We start from the raw sequence: 23453 nt of genomic DNA, 5'->3' as shown, positions 1-23453 counted from the left end.
AAAACATATTAGCCAGTCGATTTAAGCACAATTAATAAAATACAGATGGTGTCTGAAATTTATACAGTTTTGTTTTATGACACACTAGAAGGAAAAATTAGTTAGCTGTAAGTAGGAAATTTACTGATCATCATCAAGGGACTGGGCTATACAAACATACACAAAACATCCAACAAAGCTTTTGAAATTGTTAATGTTCAACTGTACCCGTCCCTAAACACGGATAAATAAAATGTTTGGTGATTCATGCCAACATACCCAACTGATTTTACAAACTGTTACTCACATTTGCATTACAATGTAATTTTCCACTCTCAAAAGGCTGATTAAAATGTTATAAGCACATTTAATACCACCCCTCTGCGCTCTCCACATGAATGTCAAGAGGGCTTGCTGCGAGAGAAAGGTGAATAATAAAAGTGCAATCTCTAGAAGGTTGATTTTCCTTTTCTGTCTCAAGAATATTTTACATTATAACCTCATTTTCTGGAAACTTCTCGGGGGCTTGATAATTACTCCACAGCTCAGAGACCTCTTCAGGTCACTCAGCGGCCCATGAGTGCTATCGCGGAAGCGCGCCGAGCACCACTCGGCAGAGCAATTGCATAACCAGTTGCAGCCCTCGGCGCCTGATGCATAATCACGACAACTGTCCTGGTGTGTTGCTGATACAGTAGAAAAGACGAGCGGACGCGGGAGACAGCGGGTCACGGGTCAGGCGTTTCCGCGTCAAAATGTACAGCACATCACAGCATTTTATTAACATTGTTGCAAAGCTCAGTAAAGTTGCTGGAAGGGAGAAAATATCACAGCCTGCAGTTTGTGTCAGATTAAAAAAAAAGATATGCATTTAAAGGGGAATTACTGTTTTTTACAACCTGGACCTTATTTCTGGCATAAAATATGATCGTTTACTCACCAATATTGTCATTTGGAGTTGTTTGGACGATATTTAGATCTGCGTATATCCATACAATGGGAGTGACTGGGGCACCGGAACACAGCCTCTAAATAACGCATTATCTGCCGCAAACCTCGTTCATTTCACCAATATTTTGTTATGATACACTAGTGCTATTCCCCGTTGAGTCCGGAGTTACCTGTTATCTATTCGTGGACGTGCAGTGGTTTGTTGTTCTTTGGTCAGCTGTTCCTCTCTCTGCCTCTGCATCCTCCTTTCAATGAGCTCCTTATTTATATACTCTGGCTCAAGATGGTAAGGACGTCCATCATAAACAAAGTCGTCATCCACAACTTCAGAATCGGAAAAATATTCAGCCATGTTGCAATAAACTCGCAGTAGCAAATTACAGGTAAACAAGCCGACCGTCGCAGGTGCGTGCGGCGCTCAGAGATGACATCATCCAGGTCAGAGGTTAGAAGGTCAATCTACAGACCCCGGATGATGATAACAGGTAACTCTGGACTCAACGGGGAATAGCACTAGCGTATCATAACAACATATTGGTGAAATGAACGAGTTTCGCGGCAGATAATGCGTTATTTAGAGGCTGTATTTCGGTGCCCCAGTCACTCCCACTATAAGTGTCATCCGAACGACTCCAAATTATACCAAAGTTATATGGGTGAGTAAACGATTGTATTTTATGCCAGAAATAAGGTCCAGGTTGTAAAAAACGATAATTCCCCTTTAAGCAAGTTTTTATTACTTTTAACTGCTTTCTAACCTGCAATGATTTCACTTGAGAGTAGGATTTTCATTTATACTACAATAAATTAAAGCCGTTATGTGTAACTGCTTGTCCATAAAACACTCAGATCTAACTTTTTTAGAAGCCACCAAATTTCCATAGAGGCTGATTTACAGTCGAGCAAATTATGGTGATCTCCCTCTCCCACAAAGAGGAGCTGTCCCTGTGTAACTGCGACCAAATATGGACGAGTGTTTGACCTCATGGAAAAATGGTGAATGATGTCTCATTTAAATTTCAAACTCCTTAAATACAGAGGTTTCTGCATTTCGTTTTGCAATCCCAATTTGACATTCATGCCTGCTTCTTCTTATTTTTTCCTTTTTTAAATCTGACCTTTCACTCACTCTCGTAATATTTCCACAATGGAAAAAGATTATGTTTAAAAGAGCAGCGCTTCCTTGGCAGTCTGGCTTTGTGTCTGCAGAGTTCATAGTACCTGTAGTTTATTCCGGGTATTAAAACCCCTATGCAATAAATTTTCCAGCCCAGTAAATTGATGAATAAACAATGCCTGTAAGAAGGCACTAATCTTGTTATTGCAGCTAGATTCATAAATAGAGCTACAACTAAGACACGTTCAGTTTTTAAAAGAAAATCCTGATAAGTCTGGTGGAAAATAATAGTGAAATTCCCACACTTCAAATGGCATAAACTATTTTAAGATACCGTAGTTTAGATGGACAGTAGAGCCTTGGCTTTGTAATAAGAACACACTTTTAAAAAGGAGAAACGAAAGGTGGAAATGTCTTCTACAGCTTCCCATTGTTCATTATCCGCTGCACACGGTGCTTTTTCTGGAGCTGAAAAATGAAGCAGCACGAAGCTGTAGTTCCTCAAACGGCCACATATAACTTTGGTGCCATTTGGAGTCGTTCGGACGATATTTAGATCCCTGTATATCCATATAGTGGGAGTGACTGGGGCACCGAGACACAGCCTCTAAATAACGCATTATCTGCCGTGAAACTCGTTCATTTCACCAATATCTTGTTATGATACGCTAGTGCTATTCCCCGTTGAGTGAAAAATTTCTGTCCCCTAGAGGGGGCATGACAGAAAATAATTGAGAACCACTGGTCTAGACAGTCTGTGTCTAGGCCAGTGGTTTGTTAAAGGTGCAGTAGGATAGCCTTATAAAACTAACTTTCTGTCATATTTGCTGAAACTGACCCTATGTTCAAGTATAATTGCATGAAGCAGGTCATTTTAAAAAAAATTCGGCTCCTCTGGCCCCACCTAGAGCCTGTAGCGCGATTTGCAAGACATCCAACGCTCCATATTCAGATGCACCAATCAAGCCCAGGGGTGTATCTAACAGAGTGTCAATCACTGCTCATGGACACGCATTTCATAGCATATCGTTGTACTTTAGGTCAAATTATTTTAGCAATAACAAAGGGTATTATAAAAACTATTTTGTTGTTCTTACGTCGGTGTGTTCCATGCTAGTTTGTATACTCGCTCTCTCTCGGTTCTCTGCTCGTGCACAGTATTCCAGGGCCAATATGCACGCGCTCTATCGTGCACAGCTCTCCCTTGTGGGGGGAGGGGCTTGGGAGACCGTTTTGGGCTTTAGCGGAAAGGGGGGAGGGACTGAGAAGTTGTCGATGTTCAAATTTTTTGGCTAAGTCCTGGATCTTCGCAATCCTGCCTACGGGACCTTTAAAGTGAGTCGCTGTCACCGTTAATGGCAGTTCTTTGATGGTGGTTTGGTGTGGAGTTACATATTAATGAATAGCTTAAGAAACCAAAAGCATAGTTGAGGTAGTTTACCGTAAAACTAATGGATAAAGTCCACGAGTGGCGAAACACTTGTAGCGCTAATGTAATAGCTAACACCATGGAGATCAGTCCACAGCGAGAGCATTCTGCCTCATTTCCATGTTTCGATGAGTGAAAACGATGAAGAGGCCTGACCTTCACACAATAACCTTTTCATCATTTACGCCGCACCATCACGAAGCATTTTTCTCTGCACTTACCGTATGTCAACAGCACACGGGTCATGATGGTCTCCAGATGATGGGGGGATTTTTTTTTTTTTTCCACTGCCAGGTGAACGCTCTGCTGGTCCGGGCAGTGAAAGGCTTTCTGGGAATGCTGTTGGTCTGTGATGGAAACACGGAGTTATTACTATCCTTTAATGATTCGCAAGTGACTGCAGACACGTTCTCAAAGAGGTCAATAAGAGTTGTCGATGCCATAACAGCCTGCACATCTTCACTCGCACACAGAGGAGTGTATACACAGGAGCGTGTTTATAGTTCACTGTTGTAGGTGAGCTTTGTTTGAAGGCTGGGAATGAAGTGCAGGAGAGGAAGAGGACTTCGCCGACCGCCCAGCCTTATTTTCCATTACGATTTTATTTTGACTGCTCAGTGGAGAATAACAATGATTACCACTGTTTAGACAGAGGGACCTGCAGATCGATGTTATTATTTCATCTCATCATCATTTCCAGTTTTGACTAGGCAAAAGGTTTTAAGATCGGTGATAAAAAATAAAGAGAATTTCTCCAAATTATCTTTGCTCATTTTGGATTCACAGTGTGCAACAAAGAATAAATTGAAAGAAGTGTTTAACAGGACTGAACGAGGCGACAACCAGCATCACAACATAAAATATTCAAACATTATTGGATACTTCTGTTGGACCTCTGAGTGTATTTGACAGTGCCACGTTGGCGAGTGTACACCGAGTGCATTGCTCCTACCGGATAATATTACACAACCGCTGATCCTGCTGATCCGAACAGATAATTAACTTATTTGCTCTTAATCAATATGACTCCAGCTATCCACTGACCTTTGTCTAATTTGGCGAAAAGCACATGCATGAGGATATTCATTCAGTGGTCACCAGGGCCCGGAGGGGTTGAGATGAATAATTACATTACATAAGACTCACTCCACATGAAGGTACAGTATGTGCACAATGTATAAGCCTTGAAGTGGCACAAATAGAAACTGTGCTCACTGATGGAAAAAGGAACTGTTTTGTTTTCTTTCAGCCAAATAGGAAAGTGGGGAAAGTCTGCCAATTAACTGAAAATGACCCATAAAGCAGGAACTGCCACCAGCTGCTTACTGCACCACATCCAGGCTGACATTTTCCACTGCAGCTAAAACAGAAACCTTAGAGTTTGTTGCTTTAACGCATACAAGGTCATCCAGTACAGTTCTGCCCAGACAGATAAAATTAATCATTTCACATGGAAATTAATAGATTTTAATAGACCATGCAGCAGAATAAAGAGATTCCTGTGTTCATTGAATTGGCTGTAGAGTTGTACACATCAGTCAATAGAAAATATGTAATTAATAAACAGAATGAAACAGAAATTAAACAATTATCTTAATTACAGGCTCATCAAACAGGTCTGACAAGATGCTTTAGAAGAAACCCACTATTTCTTAAATGTAATTATATATATATATATGTATATATATCTATATATACATATATATATAGATATATATATATATTTTTTTTTTTTACCATTTCCACTTGAAAAAAACACTCAGATTCAGTCAGTAACAGCTCCACTGCTGTAAGACTAAAACAAACAACCTTGGAGCCGACGGATAAGAGCCGCTTTTGAAATTTGCAATAAAATAAGTCTCCATCACAAGGCCAGAGTGAGCTTTGAAACACTGACTACTTTCGTCTTCAGAGCTCTACAATAAAAGTGTTAACAAGGTCATATTATAAACGTGAACCGCTGAACCTGCTTGTGACGGTAAACTCAGTGCAGCCCACGCTCTCCTTCCATTAGTTTCATTTGCAGGCAAACACTTAGACTAAACACACTAAAAAGTTTGTTGAATGTAGTTTAGTTTGTTGCTTTTTGAGTTACCTGGTTGATGTCTGGTGTCCTTCTTCCTGGTGAGCAAAAAGGCGTGGCTGAGGGTGGGGCATGCATAAATGCTGGAGCCAGATCTTCAGGATGTACCATGTGCTGACGTGGCATGGGGGGGATTAGGGTGTATTTTGGTTTATTTGGTATTCAGTTTGTGTCAGTTTGTCTACTGCATGTTTCATTTGGTTTGATTAAACCCATATTTAATTCCCCTTGTGTGTCCATTGTTAACGTATTTTATTGGGCTGTTGGTTATTAAGTTTGTAATTTGATTGCATTTGCATTTGTTGGGTGAAATAAACCCCATTTTTTCAATCAAAAACTCCCGTGTCCATGTTGCCTCACTGCTTTAGCACTGAAGCCAAAATACCAACTTTGGTGCCCAAAAAGTTTTTGTGATGGAAAATTGATTTGGAACCACTCTGTTGGGAACTGATTATTCTCTGACGAAGATCTGGTAATATACAAGACTGTAACTGTGACTCCAAGTGGTCATTCATTCATTCATTTCCATCCGCTTATCCAAGGTCGGGTCGCGGTGGCAACAGGCTAAGTAAGGAACTCCAGACGTCCCTCTCTCCAGCAACACATTCCAGTTCTTCCCAGGGAATCCCGAGGCGTTCCCAGGCCAGACGAGATATATAATCCCTCCAGCGAGTTCTGGGTTTGCCCCGGGGTCTCCTTCTGACTGGCCATGACCTCCAAAGGGAGGCTCCCAGGGCAGCCGAACAAGATGCCCGAACCACCTCGGCTGGCCCCTTTTGATGCGAAGGAGCAACCCTATCTCTAAGCCTGAGCCCAGCCACCCTTTGGAGGAACCTCATTTCAGCTGCTTGTAACGGTCATATCATTCTTTCGGTCACTACCAACAGCTCATGACCACAGGTGAGGATTGGAACAAAGACAGACTGGTAAATCAAAAGCTTCACCTTACAGCTCAGGTCCCTTTTGACTATGACAGTTCGATACAGCGCCCGCATTACTGCGAGAGCTGCACCCTAACTCCAAGAGTGATGCAGCATAATCTGAGGACCACAAAATGTTTCAAAAGCATCTCTGGAGAGTTTGGAATCCGCAAATCCACAGTCCAACGCAAAGACGCGTAATAGTCTGAGAGGTCACAAAGGATCCCAGAGTACCTTTTAAGCAGCTAAAGGCCTCTCTCGCATTGGCTAATGTTAATGTTCATGAGTCCACCATCAGGAGAACACCCAACAACCATAATGTGCATGCCAGAGTGGCAAGGACACAGCCACTGTTCTCCAAAAAGAACATTTCTGCCTCGTTGCAGTTTGCTAAACATCACGTGGACAAGCCAGAAGACTATTAGGAAAATGTTTTACGGACAGATGAGACCAAAGTAGAATATTTGGTTTGAATGAGAGGCTCATGTTTGGAGATTAAACAACACTGCATTCCAGCATCAGAACCTCATCATGTCCGCGAAACATGGGGGAGTTAATGTCCTTGTTTGGGCCTGTTTTGCTGCATCTGGGCCAGGACGGCTTTACCAATGAATTCAGAATTATACCAATGATTTCTCAAAGAAAACATCAGGACATCTCTTTGTGAGCTGAATCTTAAGAGAAACTGGGTCACGCAGAAAGACAATGAGCCCATGGACACAAGCCGTTCCACAAAAGAACGAAACGAATGCTCTGGAACGGCCAAGTCAAAGTCCTGAACTTAATCCAACAGAAATGTTGTAAGATGACCTGAAGAAAGCAGTTCCTGTGAGGAAACATCTCAGAACTGAAGTGGTTCTGTATTGAGACAGATCAGCAGTTACCGGAAACGTCTAGTTGCTGCTATTGCTGCCCAAAGGGTTCAAGACGGATACCGAAAACAAGGGTTCAAATTCTAATTAAATAAATGATAAATAAATTCTGATTGGGTTCCCTTTGTGTACTTTCAGGACTTGTGTGAAAATCTGCTGATGTTTTGAGTATTTTTTATGCAGAAATGTAGAAAATTCAGAAAGCTACTAACACTTTTAAGCGTCACTGTACATTATTATTTTTTGTTATTATTATTATTATTTTATCATGAAACACGACATTTTTACAGAAAGGGAAAGAGACATGGACTTAGAAGTGTGTAATTAAAGATAATCAGAATACAGTACAGCATATGACAGCAGGTGCTCTGTGATCTGAGCATTTCTCCTGCACAGAGCAGATGTCGTTACACAACACAATCACCGATGATATGTATGTAAAGCATGCACAGGTGAGCAGCGGCCATGAATAATTCTGCGCTCAGTTCGGTTTGGGCTGACAGCGCAAGGCAAGGTGGACAGCTCTGCCGCGAGAGTGACATGCCGTGACATGCCTCAGTTTGCTCAGCTGACCTGCCATGTGACATCTCAGTGGCCTCAGATAAGCTGCTCCATCGCCACCTTTCCCTCTCGCAAGTACTACCTCACACCACTGGAGGCTGCCTGTCAATCAGGCGTTTCCAGGCCGTTCGGCATGAAATAATAATGCTCCCGGGCACTCGTGTCTTTGTTTGCATGGCTGCCACACTTGTTGTAAGTCTTCAAGGAAAGAGCAGGTTCTCTGAAGACGATGTTTGTCAGAAAAATCCCAAAGTGCTTGTGTGTAATGAGCAGTTAACCTTTCAGTGGCTGCAGGGACCAAAGGTGTCAGTGTACCGCTGATGACATTTGACAGGGCAGATGTTCATGAACAGATGTTTACTCCTGTTTTCTGCTCCTGTCATCTGGAATCATTTAAGAGTTTTATATCCAAAAGTTGAATTCTAACTTTCATGGTAAATTAGTCGACGGAGGGGCGCACAGGGTTAAATATTAGCTCTGCAGAATAACTGTTGTCCTTTACAATAATTGTTCATTTGTATCTTTTTTAGTTGCACCTGGCCTGTATTATACATGTTGCAGTATATATGTCTGCACTCTCCTATGCCCAGCTTTGAGAGTCGGTGTTATGTAATGTTGAGGGAGCAATATGTAATGGACTGTGAAATGGATTAAAGGGAGCAATGTCGTTGACTCATGTTCCCTTTCTATTTTAAGATACAAAACTATTTTTAAAACATGATGAAAGGAAAAGTAAACGTCCTCTTTGCTGATTGCTAACTTACTTAGTATGAATTATTCTTAATCGTTGTTTTACGTGTTTCCCGGTTTCCCGCCGCACACATTTCTGGGATGACTGTTCACTCTGCACCAACATTTTTACCCTGTTTTGTGTTCCATTACGTGAAGATGCAGTTTTGCATACGTGAAGACTCATATGTCAAATGGTTGACGTGTTTTTTACTAAAATGTCCCAACAGATATTGGATGCATTGTCATGAAACTCAGGGGATAAACCATACAACCTGCTCCTTGCACTATGTTGGGCTTATATATTCTGATCTAATTCCCAGGTATCTTTATTACAATTAGGTGCTAATCCTGGAAGGCAGTAAGAAGAACTGGTTTTTTCTTTTATGTTCATGACCACACCTGGGCAGACTTATGTTGCCAAATGCCAAATATTAAATGGTGGCAGCCAATGCTGTCTGCAGAACCGAGACAGGAGAGCTGAGACACTTCACTGGGAGTCACTGATCTGGTGACTCCTTGTTCTCATCAGCTGTCTGGGAAGTCACCAAGAATCCTGTTTAGCACCCTATGACACCAGAGCAGTGAAATCAGGTGAAGAAGAGCTGAAAATATCTCTGCAGTCACAGAAAAAAAAAATAAAAATCTTTGTGTGAGAGCTTTGAGTGAGCTCTTCTTAAGAGGATTAAAGATAGTTTCAGTCCAGGTATCACACAGAAAAAGTGGGGCATTGTCATATCTTTTCTCCACGTGTGTTGTTTTAGTATTTATCTGACTTGGATCCTCGGGACGAATCTAGACCCTAACTCTAATTTACCACCAAGTATGATTGTTGACATTTTATTTATAGATTTCAGAAAGCTGCAGATTGACCTAATAAGGGACACCATCCTCGTGGAAAGTGGAATGCATGTTCTAATTTTAAGCAATGTGAGGCCACAGAGAGGGGGGATCTACTCTGGTCCCAGTTTAAGATCTCGGATGGTCTGTCTGGTCTTTGACTCCACCTGCTGTTTATCCACCAGGCCTGCCGTGCTGCGTTTATGGTCTAGTAGATTGTGCTGCAAATGCAAAGCAGATGAGTCACCGGATTTTTTATTTTTTTTTTCCATGAACAAATGGGAAAAGTAGAATATGAGTCTCAGATTAATGTCTGATATGGTGATTAGTCATGACTGCATCAACCCTGACACAAGTCCTGCCAGCGTGATGAATCAGCAGACTTTGTGGATGACCACTACTTCCGCTACTTTCCACGAGTATAAATTAAATTCTCAGGAGTACACTTTTTTAAATCTGATATCGTATAATAATAATAATAATAATAATAATAATAATACATTTAATTTATAAGCGCCTTTCAAGACACACAAGGACACTTTACAAAACACAAGGACACAAAACAAGACAGAGCAGAAAAAATAAATAAAAAATGGAACAGTGCAGTCACGGGGAGTAAGCTTTCTGGAACAGGTGGGTTTTGAGTCTGGATTTGAAGATAGGGAAAGAGTCGACGTTTCGGATGTCCGGTGGGAGTGAGTTCCAGAGTTGGGGAGCAGAGCAGCTGAAGGCTCTGCTCCCCATGGTACTGAGGCGGGCTGAGGGCACAGAGAGGTGGATAGAGGAGGAGGATCTGAGGGAGCGGGAGGGGGTGACAATGTGGAGGAGATCAGAGAGATAAGGAGGGGCGAGGTTATGTATGGCCTTGAAGATGTGGAGAAGAATCTTGAAGTCAATCCTGGATTTGACTGGGAGCCAGTGGAGATGCTGGAGTACGGGGGTAATGTGGTGAAACGAAGGGGTTTTGGTGATGATGCGAGCAGCTGAATTCTGGACCATTTGAAGCTTATGGAGGGATTTGTGGGGGAGGCCGAAGAGGAGAGAGTTACAGTAGTCAAGGCGGGAGGTGACAAGGCTGTGAACAAGGATGGAAGTGGTGTGGGGGCTGAGAGAGGGGCGGAGACGATTTATATTGCTTAGGTGGAAATATGCAGACCGGGTAACGTTATTGATGTGAGACTGAAATGATAGTGAGCTGTCCAGGATGACACCCAGACTCTTAACCTGGGGGGAGGGGGAGACTAAGGAACTGTCGATTGTGAGGGAAAAATTGTCAGCTTTGGAAAGTGTGGATTTGGTGCCCATGAGGAGGAGTTCTGTTTTATCACTGTTTAGTTTTAGGAAGTTTGAGGTGAACCAGGATTTTATTTCAGATAAACAGGTGATGAGGGAGGAGGGAGGGAGGGAGGAAGTTGGTTTGGTGGATAGGTAGAGCTGGGTGTCATCCGCGAAGCAGTGGAAGTGAATATTGAATTTGCAGAAGATATTACCAAGGGGGAGGAGGTAGGTGATGAAGAGGAGGGGCCCCAGGACAGAGCCCTGGGGCACACCAGAAGTAATGGGAGAGGGCTGGGATCTGAAGGACTTGAGTTGGATGAACTGGGTACGGCCTGAGAGATATGAGTGAAACCAGTCTAGGGGGGTATGAGAGATGCCAATGGAGGATAATCTGCTGAGGAGGATAGAGTGAGAGATGGTATCGAAGGCGGCAGTCAGATCAAGGAGGATGAGGATGGTGAGTAAACCAGAATCAGCTGCCATGAGGAGGTCATTTGTGATCTTTAGTAGAGCAGTTTCTGTGCTGTGGCGGGGGCGGAAACCAGACTGGAATTGTTCATACAGGTGGTTGTGAGATAGGTGGGAGTGGAGTTGAGTAGCAACAGTTTTTTCAAGGATTTTGGAGATGAAAGGTAGGTTGGAGATGGGGCGGAGGTTATTGTAGTCATTAGGATCTGAGCCAAGTTTTTTCAGTATAGGGGTGACAGCAGCAACTTTGAAGAGTGGAGGAACAATTCCAGTGGTAAGTGAGGAGTGGATGATGGCAGTAATGAGGGGGAGCAGGGAGGAGAGGCAGGATTTGACCAGAGTTATGGGGAGGGGATCTAGTTGACACGTGGAGGGCTTGGATTTCTGGATGAGGTCTGTGATTTCTGAAGCAGACGGGAGTTGGAAACTGGAGAATAGCTGACAATGGGGGAAAAGTTCAGAGGAGGAGAGAAGCGAAGAGTTGGAGTTTAGATGATGTGGTGATATTTTAGATTCTGTAAGGTCCTGTCTGCATAAATTATAATTAATTTACCCATCAAATTTTGCAAGCCGGTTTGGAAACCTGTAAGCTTTAGCTGAAAAGAAGAAAAAAAAAGTTGTCACCACATTTATTATCTGACTTTTATTTAATTAATGGAGTTTTGTGGAAGTTCACTAATGGCTAGGACTAAATAATTAAATTTACTCTCTGCAAAAAACATTTATTTTTAATTAGTTTCCATATATCATCTTATAAAGTCACAAATACAGAATATTTATTAAACTAGTTAGACTTATACAAGTTTTATGACACCATTATTAATTAATTAAACTGAATATATTTCTTTTTTTAATTGAATCAACTTGCTTTTTAAAACATACACTTTAGCCAAGGGGAAAGCAAACTGAGAATACAATATACACATTAACACAAAAGTAGTATGTAACAGTAGAGAAATACTAAGATTACTGAATATTAAAATTATACAAAAGCACAATTTTTGGAGCATGGTATCATGGTACTTCTTAGGTTCATACTAGGAATGCACTGAAAATTTTCGGTCATTTTCGGACTTTTATCGCCGAAACAACACGTGCAAGCAACAACCGCAAAAATTTTCGGCCGAAAATGACCCGAAAGTGCATTTTCGGTTTTCGGCCGAAAAATTTCGGTGCATCCCTAGTTAATTATCTAATTTATATCTATCCATGCCTCCTGAAAACCTACATAATGTCCATCAATACACAATACATTTAACAAAACTCTACCCCACGGATCAGCCTTATTTATAAAGTATTTATAAAGTATTTATTTTTATATTCCATCATCTGATTACATGTGTGTTTCGCTCAGTTTTCTCTTTTTTTTGCCGCGTTCCCTCATTTCCGACGGTCCCCGAAGGCAGCATACGGTCTGCGCTGCGGTCAGCTGACTATGAGTTGTCATGTGGCGTTCATAGACAGGGCACAGGCAGCGGAGAGTGTGCGGGTAAACAACCGGGGAAGACCTTTTCAACAAAACACAGCTTGGTGGTCGTCGACTCCTGGTCCGTTTGGTCCCGTCCACTCGTCCCCAACATGGCGTGGACAAAATACCAGCTGTTCCTGGCGGGACTGATGCTAACAACGGGCTCCCTCAACACTTTATCCGCCAAGTGAGTCGTTTTAGTTGTTGTTATCTATTGTTTGGATTCACACGTTAACTATAGTCTTATCAGCTAAATAATTAGAAACGTTTACTAATAAAGCTAAACCGTTTAGAGTTTTTTCTTCTTCAAAGTGTTAGCACGTAACGAAGAGCTTGCTAATCAATTTCTAATCGTTGCTAATGTATCTGTTTGCCGGTAATAACGAGCTAACGACTTGTTAGCTTCTTGTCAAGCTAGCAAAGCTAATATAAACACCCTTATCTAGCTGTGTGATAGGCAGCTACGGGTTTTAGGAAGCTAACTTGCGTCCAGACAGCCGACACCTGAACGTTATTGACACGATAAAGCTGCTGTCAGGAAGCAGCTGCTGATGGGATGTAAATGGTGGATTTATCTGAGGACAGATAAAACAGAAGCAGCATTACAAGTGTGTTGGTGTCTTTGGCTTTCAGGAGGTTTCTGTGCTGAACAAACCTGGTATATTTATGCAGGCGTTTATGTCCTGTCAAAGATTAGGAAGTAGTCTAGTTCAGCCTTCATTGTAGAGGGCACAGGTACACACAGTAGCTGGCATGAAAAACTTTATGGCTATTTTAAGCCATTGAAACGTAAATTAACCTTTACATCTTACTAGACCACGATAACTTAATGTTAACTGTTTATACTCACTTGACAAACAAATGCACACTAATCTAAAATAAATGTTATCTTCATAAAGCTTATGGTGTTCAGCTTTTGTTTAAAATCAACTGTGTTTTCATTTTGGAGGCCATGGTTTGTGGTACTATTGAGTTGTATTGTGTTGTATACATGTTGACACATGTTTCTATAAGTCTGGCAACTCCAGTTTAGTCAGTACGTTAAATAACAGAAACACTGTAATGTTTATTTCAACACGGTTTAACAGCGCCGCAAACTACATCCTCCAAAATGATCATACGGTTAAATCGCCACCTTTCTGATGCTGATTCAACACCGACTGATCATTGTAACAGTCACGAACCTAAGATTAAGTGCAGGACTGTGTTATATAAAGATGCATTCATGTTCACTAGTGTACGTAATGAACTGGAAAGTGCGTGTATAGCACTTGAACCACTGATACCACAAAAAGTTACCAAAACAGTCGACAGCTTTCTATCGTTTCATAATAAATCCAGGTCCTAAAATGACAGCTCATACGTTTCCTTAAATATTTTTATTACAATGTCTTTGAAAAAGTGTTACAAAGTGATTTACACTCAGAGAAAACAATCAAAATAGTGACAGGAGGATAGATAATCAACAACAACACAAATTACTCTTTGCCGTAAATGGCATAATGTGCTCTCTTTGCCTGGTTTTATTAAAGGTATGTCTTTGCATTTTAAAAACAGTAAAGGGATGTATTAACTGGCGACACCTAGTCCTTCACATCTTCTTCTTTAAAAGAAACGGAGAGATGAGAGGTGTTATGTTTAAGTAGGATCTGACTGAATATATAAAAATACAATGGGCCTAAAATGGAACCCTGGGGCACTCCGCATGTTTTATAAAGAATGAAACAACAAAAGAAAACACCCAGTAATCAGAATAATATACTGCAAACCACTGTAATTCTGTGTCAGATATATTAACCTAACACTTCAGACTGTTTATCACAGTACCTCGACCCACTATGTTTTCTGTCCATGCCTCACGGTTCATTATAAACTAACCTGGAGTAATTTTTTTTGCAGTAAATTTATCCGTTGGGCTTTAATTGTAGGTTTTGCTTGGGCAACAACCCAAATATAAAATAAAAAAAAACTATTTGTTGAGTTTTCTTGGACATTTCACCACTCTTCCAAGTGGCTTTTTCCATTTCTTAAGAGCTAGACTCAACAGAACCTAAGAAACCACTTGGACCACTTCAAGAAAACTCAAACAAGTCCAGTTGCCTTCGTTTCAGCTTTGTTTTTTTGGACATACCATGACCTGGATGGCTGATAACCTTCACAGACACTTAAATGATTTATATATTATCAAGATGGCTGTGTTTGAGTTCTCTCGTTGTCACGGCAGGAAAGGGATCGTCATTTAGTGAAACAAGAAATTCGGTTTTCTTACTTCTCCAATAATCTGTGATGTCAGCTTTCCTGACACACACACACACACACACACACGCACTTCTCTGTCCTTTTGTGGGTTCTCGTCAGCTGAACAAATCGGACACGAATTGCAGATTGTGTAGCTCTAATGTGTCAGACAAAACGTGCTGTGTCATGTCGCTCCAGGACGAACACGGCAATTAACAGGTAGAGTTTCACCACTGCCACCTGAGACCGGCTCAGTCTGTCTTTAGAGCAGCTGAGATCAGTTACAGCTTTTAGGTTGATAGTTTTGATTCTGCTTCCATCTTTTCTTTCATGCAACCACGGGCCATTTAAATCCAACACACACTGACCACATTAAAGGAGGATAGGATTTGCAGATTTGGATCAGTCAACAGGCCCGCTGCGAGTTTGTATTGATGAGCTCAGTAGTTTAAAGGAAGCGTTTCAAGGATGTGTAGCGTCATCACCTTTTAAAGTCCACTTTCCTGTCTCGTACATGGAAACAAACTGGATGCTCACATGCCAGTCATGCTTCCTTTAACTGCCTGACTATAAAAGTCAAAGGTTTATGCGAACCTAAGCACTCCTTCACAACAGCAGCGTGATCGGATCATTTAGTGTGACTGTACAGTGCTGTAAAGAACTGCTCTTTATGGGCAGTGAAACGTATGTACCACGAAATGTACCACATTTAATGGTACATGTAAGTTTAAATAAGTAGATAATAAAAAATAAAAAAATTCCATCTCCTTTTATGCACTCACCTGCCAGTTCATTAGGTACACTAGTGAAGGTGAATACATTCTAATACAACAGTGTTGCACTAAATCTTAGCTTTATGAAGGTTATGGTTAAACATTTGTTAAAAATAACTGAGGGAGATGTTGATTCAACCGTGTTTTCATTTCAGAAGGCTGTGGTTTGTACTGCTGTTGAATTGTATTGTACTGACACATGTTCCTACTACTTTGACAACCCCATTTTAGTTAGTTAGCTTAATAACCAAACACTTCATGCGATCCTGTTTAACAGCACCACAAACTGAATCCTCCAAAACAATAGTACAGTTGAATTCTGATGCTGCAACGGGAACTGCACATTATTACAGTCATAAAGGGAGATTTAGTGCACGGCTGTTATATTAGAATACATTCATTTTCACGAGTGTAAATGTAGGTTTGACAAGTGTGTGTATGTTTGATTGTTTAAGGTATCCACAACTGATTTGTCTTTTCGTCTTACAGATGGGCTGACCTGTTCTCCGCTAAGGGTTGCCGTAATGACCCTGAACATACGTTTTCTCACCCGTTTGTACAGGTACAGTTAAAAAGAAAACAGAAGTCACTATTTTTTTTCAGAACTTTAGACAACTAATTAAAAAATTATGACTGAAGAAAGAATTGAACACTGTCAGGTGCTTACATCTTGCCATATCGGATTTGTTCTATGCATATTATTTGCTCAGGTATTTCCCATATTAAACACAATAACATAAAATTGTTTCATGCAGGCAAAAAGTTCTTGTTTTGTGTTTAGACATCACTTTACAATTTAATTAAGTTTCCTATTTTAGGTAAATGTTGTCTCATTTTTAAGCAAAAAAAATATCCTTAAAATCAACTCTGTTTCCTGCCGACCATAGTTTTTCCTGTTCAGGAGGCTTACTGTGCCAACATATCTACAAATAAGAAGGGCTGTCAACATGTGAGGAATCTGTCCGAAGGGGGTGACACTGTAATCCATACGTCAGTAAAAAACATTTAACTTTTGTTAGGGCGTTTTTGAAGAGGACACTCTTTACAAAAAATGTTGCTGCTAATCATTGACATATTGAAGACTAATACCCCCCACCCCGCCCCAGACAAATCCACTTTGAATTCAGAATATTGAAAATATTTCAATTTTTGTGTTTTCTTTAAAGAAAAAATTGCGATGCCGTCACAAACAGTGGCTTATAAAGGGTTAAAAATCAAACATATCAAATATTTGGTATTTATGATCAGGGCTGAAGTGGAATTAAAAGAGTTATGTAAAAAAAACAACTTTAACATATGCTATCTTTATGGCGTTTTGAAGTGCATACTTATGTCCCTTAATGTTAACATCGTAACCATTTTAAAACAGGGCATAAGGGCTGAAATTATTTATGTCCTGAATAAATCAAATGAGAGTTGTAATCCTCTCTCTCACGCTCTCTGTCCAGGCAGTGGCGATGTTTCTGGGTGAGTTCAGCTGTCTTGCGGTCTTCTACATCCTCGTCTGCCAAGACAGACGTAGACCAGAACCCAGCCTGAACGCCGGCCAGAGCTTCAACCCTTTCCTCTTCTTCCCTCCCGCCATGTGTGACATGATTGGCACCTCCATCATGTATGTTGGTAAGTGACCACTCAGTTTGCATACTCACTAAAAAGCGGTGCGCAGTTCAGTCACAGACAGTGATGCGTTCAACTCATTAGGACAGGTATGAGTTGTGTGTAAATAAAAGTTTGTCTTCCTTGGATGTCCTTTTTGCGGAACTGTCCCATTAAACCCTTTTGTCTTTTTCCAGCTCTCAGCATGACGAGCGCCTCCAGCTTCCAGATGCTTCGCGGAGCTGTCATCATCTTCACCGGTCTACTTTCGGTGGCTTTTCTGGGGCGTCGCCTGGCCCCCAGTCAGTGGCTCGGCATCTGCATCACCATCCTGGGCCTGGTGATAGTGGGCCTCGCCGACTTTGTCAGCGGGAACAAAGACGACTCACGCAAGCTCAGCGACGTCATCACGGGTAGGATCACGTCTTAGTTTCTGTGGTGATTAACTGTGCGTGAAAACCAGAGAATTGTCTGGTTCCTTAAAAACGTCTGATGAGCAGTGAATGAACCAGGACGTCTCTGTTCTGTCCCGCAGGAGATCTTCTGATCATCATGGCCCAGATCATCGTTGCAGTGCAGATGGTCCTGGAGGAAAAGTTCATCTACAAACATGACGTCCATCCTCTTCGGGCTGTCGGAACTGAAGGTAGAGCAACATTTCCTCCAGAGTCACATCCAATCTCTGATATTGGAAGTGGAGCTCAGAGGATGTTTTTTTTTTTTTTTTTTTTTTTTGGTGGCGAACACACAACTAGGACGAGCCACATTCCTGAATGATCAATGTTAAAAGAAGTCAATAATGAGGAAGGCAAAGGTCAAGCGCCAAAAAACATCAACAACCAATAGTTCAATCATTGTTTTCCAACTGATAACACAAAGTCACATTAGAGAGTATTTAAAGGTCCTTCGAAAAATTCATTTCCAGACGGCAGGTTTGATTAAAGCACGGCAGAGGTAAAAGAGAAACGAGTAGAGACGATACAGGAACCGTGCAGCATAACTGTGATTCCAGTAGCTACTGTATTGACCTGTTGTGTGTTAGCACGGCAGGACTACATCCTAGACGTGTCACCACTCAATCAAAGGGCTGATATGTAGAGACAGAAGATTATTTACACCTACGTTCACAGCTACAGGCTGTTTGGAGGTCAAATTAAATTCCACCCTTCTATCCCCAGGTTTCTTTGGTTTCGTGGTCCTGACGCTGCTGCTCATCCCCATGTACTTCATCCACGTCGGCAACTTCAGCGACAACCCTCGGCAGGTCCTGGAGGACGCGCTGGATGCCTTCTGTCAGATCGGACACCAACCCCTCATCCTGCTGGCTCTGCTGGGCAACACGGTCAGCATCGCCTTCTTCAACTTCGCCGGGATCAGCGTCACCAAAGAGATCAGCGCCACCACGCGCATGGTGCTGGACAGCCTGCGCACGCTGGTCATCTGGGTGGTGAGCCTGGCGCTGGGCTGGGAGCGTTTTCACGGCCTGCAGGTTCTCGGCTTCTTGGTCTTGCTCCTGGGTACGGCCCTGTACAACGGACTGCACCGCCCCCTGCTGGCCAGGATACCGTACTTCGCCGCGAGGATGGACCTGGAAGACGACGCCAGCGCGGCAGAAAGGGAGAGACTGCTGCGTGGCGGTGATGATAGCTAGAACAAGCTGGCACACTCAGCTCGGACGGCGTCTGCAGTGAACTGTCAGTCAGCGACGCTGTATCTATCACAAATGCTGTCAGTCAGTTTTTAAACACACCTCAGATTTTAGCTGACCTCACACGTGTTGTACATCGGCGTGTGAAAACCTTTGAAGGAAACTGTTTAGCATTTGGGGAAAATGTGCTTATTCAAGACGATTGATACCGTTCTCTTATGTGTACGTTAAATATGAAGCTGCTAGCATAGCTTAGCATAAAGGCGATAAACTGAAGGAAACAGCTACACTGACTCAGTCCAACTATATTACTGCCATAAAAACACTATAGCAAGCTTTTACACTTCAGGTTTTGTTTGCATGAAAACAAGAAGTGAGGATCTAGATCTGTTTCCAGCCTTTATGCTAAGCTAAGCTAATCAGCTAGTTCCAGCTACATATTTACTGCACAGACATGAGAGTGTTATTAATCCTCTTAAACTCTGCGAGACACATTATCCCAAACGGTTCAGTCAAAGAAACGGGTTTTATGTTTTAAAGGGATCCTCTTCATTTAAAGCTTATTTCTATTTTATCGTCAATTTTTTGTTTTATTTAGTGCCAAAACTAAAGTACAGATTTTTTTAAAAAAGAAATTACATATAATTTTTATTTTTTTAAATACTGAACCATCATCATATTGTTTATGATAATGATTTTAGTGTTGATTTAAGTGGTCTTTTTTTATTTCTAATTTCTTTTCGGGACGGGATCCAACTGGTTTTTTTTGTTTTTTTTTTAAAGGTTGATGACTGTGTGGTTTGATCAGTTGTGCCAAAATATGGAAACGTATGTGCACTGAATTCACTTGCTCCAGATTTCTCGAGGAATCAAACTTCACAGCCATTCTCTTGATCTTTCTGACTTTAATGTAAGTTTAAGTTCTTTAAAAGGAATGTCTGTATATCTGATCTATGACCCGTCGCTTTATTTGAACAGGGGGGCCGTGTATGAGGAGGTCGGAGATCGGCACCAAGTGATTTGCACTTGTTATTGTAAGTCCTGCTTCTCCTTCCCCGTTGAGCTGTCCAAGGCGTTGGTTGTAACGCACAGTAAGAGAAAAAAAAAAAGGGAACTGCCATTAAATCTCACTTGTTAAATGTCGTAACAGCATTTCTTTTATTAAGGCGTGTGAAGAAAACTATGGTCAGGAGATTTCATCTAATGGTAATTCAAAGACTAATGCTAAATATTCTCAGGTTGCAACTTGTTTTTTCTGCTTTTCCAATGACCACATTTACTCCAGTAATCAAAATCAGATCTTAAATTGCTTGAACGGAAAAGAAAATTTTAACTGCTTCAAAGTAAAACATACGTTCCACTTACTGACCCACAACATGCAGGCGTTCATCGTAAACACGTTTGCTCGTGTTTAGCGAGAAGAGACGAATCTGTGAGGGAAACGCAACGACATCTGACACTGAAGTGAAGAGAAGGTGTCAGTAGAAGGGTCTAATGTCAGCAACACCAGCAGCTGACACCTGCTTTCACTTCCTGGGTCCAGCTGATACCCTTTCCTTGAAGGCCGCCGTAATGGAGGGAGGTCAGAGGTTGAAGAAAGGAATCCCCAGGGACGTGTACACGCGTCCGGCTTCGTGCAACAGGACGAAGGTGTTAACTGACCGCGTGCACACTGACTTATGTTAATTAACTGGGTTAAGAACACACTGAGAAAGATGATCGTCACGGCAGATTTAGTTAAATAACTAGAAAACTAAAATCATTAATTACTAGTTGTTTTGATTTGGTAAGGTTCATTCATTCATTCATTCATTCTCTGTCACCACTTGTCCTCTGGAGGGTCGCGGGGGGGCTGGAGCCTATCCCAGCTGTCACTGGGCGAGAGGTGGGGTACACCCTGGACAGGTCGCCAGTCTAGCGCAGGACTAACACAGAGAGACAGACAACCATTCACATTCACACTCACACCTATGGCCAATTTAGAATCACCAATTAACCTAACCAGCATGTCTTTGGACGGTGGGAAGAAGCCCGAGTACCTGGAGAGAACCCACGCAGACACAGGGAGAACATGCAAACTCCACACAGAAAGGCCCAGTCAGATTTGATGGATTCAAACCCAGACCCTTCTTGCCGTGAGGCATCAGTGCTAACTGACTGTGCCACCCGATTTGGTACGGTTTTTATATATTCAGTCATTTATGTAAATTATGCTGTGAAGTTATTTTGATGCAATCTGATGTTATCTAAAGAAGGTTCTGGGCTCTAATCCATCAGGCTTTTCTGTGTGGAGTTTGCATGTTCTCCCTGTGTCTGCGTGGGTTCTCTCCGGGTACTCCAGCTTGAGTGTGAATGGTTGTCTGTCTCTCTGTGTTAGCCCTGCGATAGACCGGGGACCGGTCCAGGGTGTACCCCACCTCTCGCCCGATGACAGCTGAGATAGACTCCAGCGGACCCCGCAACCCTTAACAGGAATAAGCGCTTACAGAAGATGAATGAATGAATGAATGAATAGTTCAGAGGATGTGGATGCAGTAAAAGATGTTTGTGAAGGGGAGATTGAAGCTGACAAATCTGCAGAAATGTCGACATGGAGGAGGATCTGAAAGGAGTGTTTCCAACATGCGACCAAGAACTGAGGCTGTGTTAAGAGCTCTGAGACGCACCACCCAACAACTGGTGAGTTTACATTTATTTATTAATGTAACCGACTAAGCTTTTGTAATAGTTTGTCTCCAAAAAGGGAGGCTTGTCCATAACACCAGTAATAGCATCGTGTCTGTCTCTGTGAAGCAGGATTTGGCCACTAGATGGCAGCGTTCAGCTGAAAATAGAAACCTCATCTTCACTGTGAGCGGCTGGTTTCACTTATGACCTGCTACCATGACAATGTACTGAGATAAAAAATAATATGACTTTACATCACGCTGTCTACAGTACAGAAACATTTATGTCATAAAATAAAATAACTCCTTTGTAAATATATTGTTAAATAAAAAAAAAAGTAAAGATGGAGCAGAAGTATATGGAGGATGGTTTTCTTTTAGGGGACATTTTTACACGTATTTTTTATTTTTTTTTGCATAAAGAAACCCACGTAAAATCTAATGTAGTGTGAGAGAAACTTTATATAATTTATAGTTCAGCTGCTAGATCACGAGCTACAGCTACGGATATAAAAATAAAAATAAAAAAAAAAAAAGCCAAAGAAGCAATAAAGACTCCCCTGGGACAGCGTGGAAAAAACATTTCCAGTAGCTGCTTTCTGGACAAATTTGTCCCTGGTGTGTGTGTGTGTCCTTCCCCCGAGACAAAGTGCAGAAAACCCAAAATAAAATAATAACACAGATAGATAGATGTGCATAAATAAAGCCTTGATAGCCACACCTTTTAGTTGCTGCGTCACATCTGTCGTGTTTAAACGGTTCTTCTGCTGTTTGGAAGTTTCTCGGTTGATGAATCATATTTTTCCATTGCAGCGTTAAACAGCAGTTGGCTGGTTTGACCCGAGATGTGACGCAGTAAAGCTGCAGGCCGAGATGCTCTGCTCTGCATCAAACTGCCCTCGATGCATCTGCAGAAAGATTGCTATACAAAGTAAGTCTGCGGAGACACAGATGCACATTTCAGAAGACATTTTTTTTAGTCACAATTATCCAAGATGTCAAACCAAATACAAAAAGTTTTCCGTCTTCGCTGACTCAAATCTCCTCTTTCATTGATGAAATAAGTAAAGAGTGGAAGCGGCATCCTCTTACACAATTAAAAATAAATATTTCACACGGATGCGACAGAAACGACCGCATGTTGTGATGCACTTCTGCAGCGGTTTATGCTCCCTGTGGCGTCCTGCCACCGTGCTGGAGGAGCAGCATTAGGCCTAATGGTTTGTTATTATGACCTTTTGTGTTTCCATTAGTCTCTTCTCCAGCAGCATTCGGCTCTGCTTACAGTACATGTGATTTAACCGTGTGTACATTTGCACACTGGAGCTGCAGAGGGCCCTGAACCTCTGCACAGCTTTAATCTGTTTTAGTGTAAACACACGGTTTTGCTCAAGGGCACAGAGTCACCGTCATATTTAAAAGCTTCCATTAAAGCAGCCCCTTAGGTTGTTTACAGCAGAGGGCAGCCTGTGGTGAGTGTGATTAGTCTACCACTCCAATGTCCAGCTAATGACCACTTAATGTTTTCAGCGCTGGACTGTGCAGAGGAAAAGAGTGAGAAGCCCGCTACCACAAAAGGAAACATGCGGCTGTAGTGGGATTTATTCTCCTCAGTCATCCTCATTGATCTGGATTCAGTGAATTCATTTTAAGTAGCTGCCTTATTGGACCTTTATTTTGAAGAGCGGTTAAACAAAACTTACTCTCTTGGGTAATCAGCAGGTCATTAGAGGCCTTTAAATACTTAAATTCAAAATAAAACATTTACTTCATGTCTCCATCATCAGGATTATCAGGTCGTATTTGTCTGTGTCTGCTATTTTTCAGTCTCAACAAG

General features: G+C 41.8%; 1 protein-coding gene across 1 annotated transcript; it reads left to right on the top strand.

Moving 5' to 3' along the window:
- The first annotated feature begins 12522 nt into the window (after window positions 1-12522).
- slc35f6 (solute carrier family 35 member F6) lies at window positions 12523-20086 on the top strand. Its single transcript, XM_084560305.1, has 6 exons — window positions 12523-12882; window positions 16196-16268; window positions 17155-17326; window positions 17500-17715; window positions 17838-17948; window positions 18481-20086. Exons 1-6 carry the CDS (start codon window positions 12806-12808, stop codon window positions 18951-18953), a joined length of 1122 nt encoding a protein of 373 aa, XP_084416431.1. The 5' UTR covers window positions 12523-12805; the 3' UTR covers window positions 18954-20086.
- Window positions 20087-23453: the final 3367 nt, after the last annotated feature.

The sequence above is a fragment of the Chelon labrosus genome, assembly GCF_963514085.1.
Source record: "Chelon labrosus genome assembly, chromosome: 14".
Classification (NCBI taxonomy): Eukaryota; Metazoa; Chordata; class Actinopteri; order Mugiliformes; family Mugilidae; genus Chelon; species Chelon labrosus.
The sequence above is the reverse complement of the archived record's forward strand: the minus strand, read 5'-3'. Positions and strand labels throughout refer to the sequence as shown.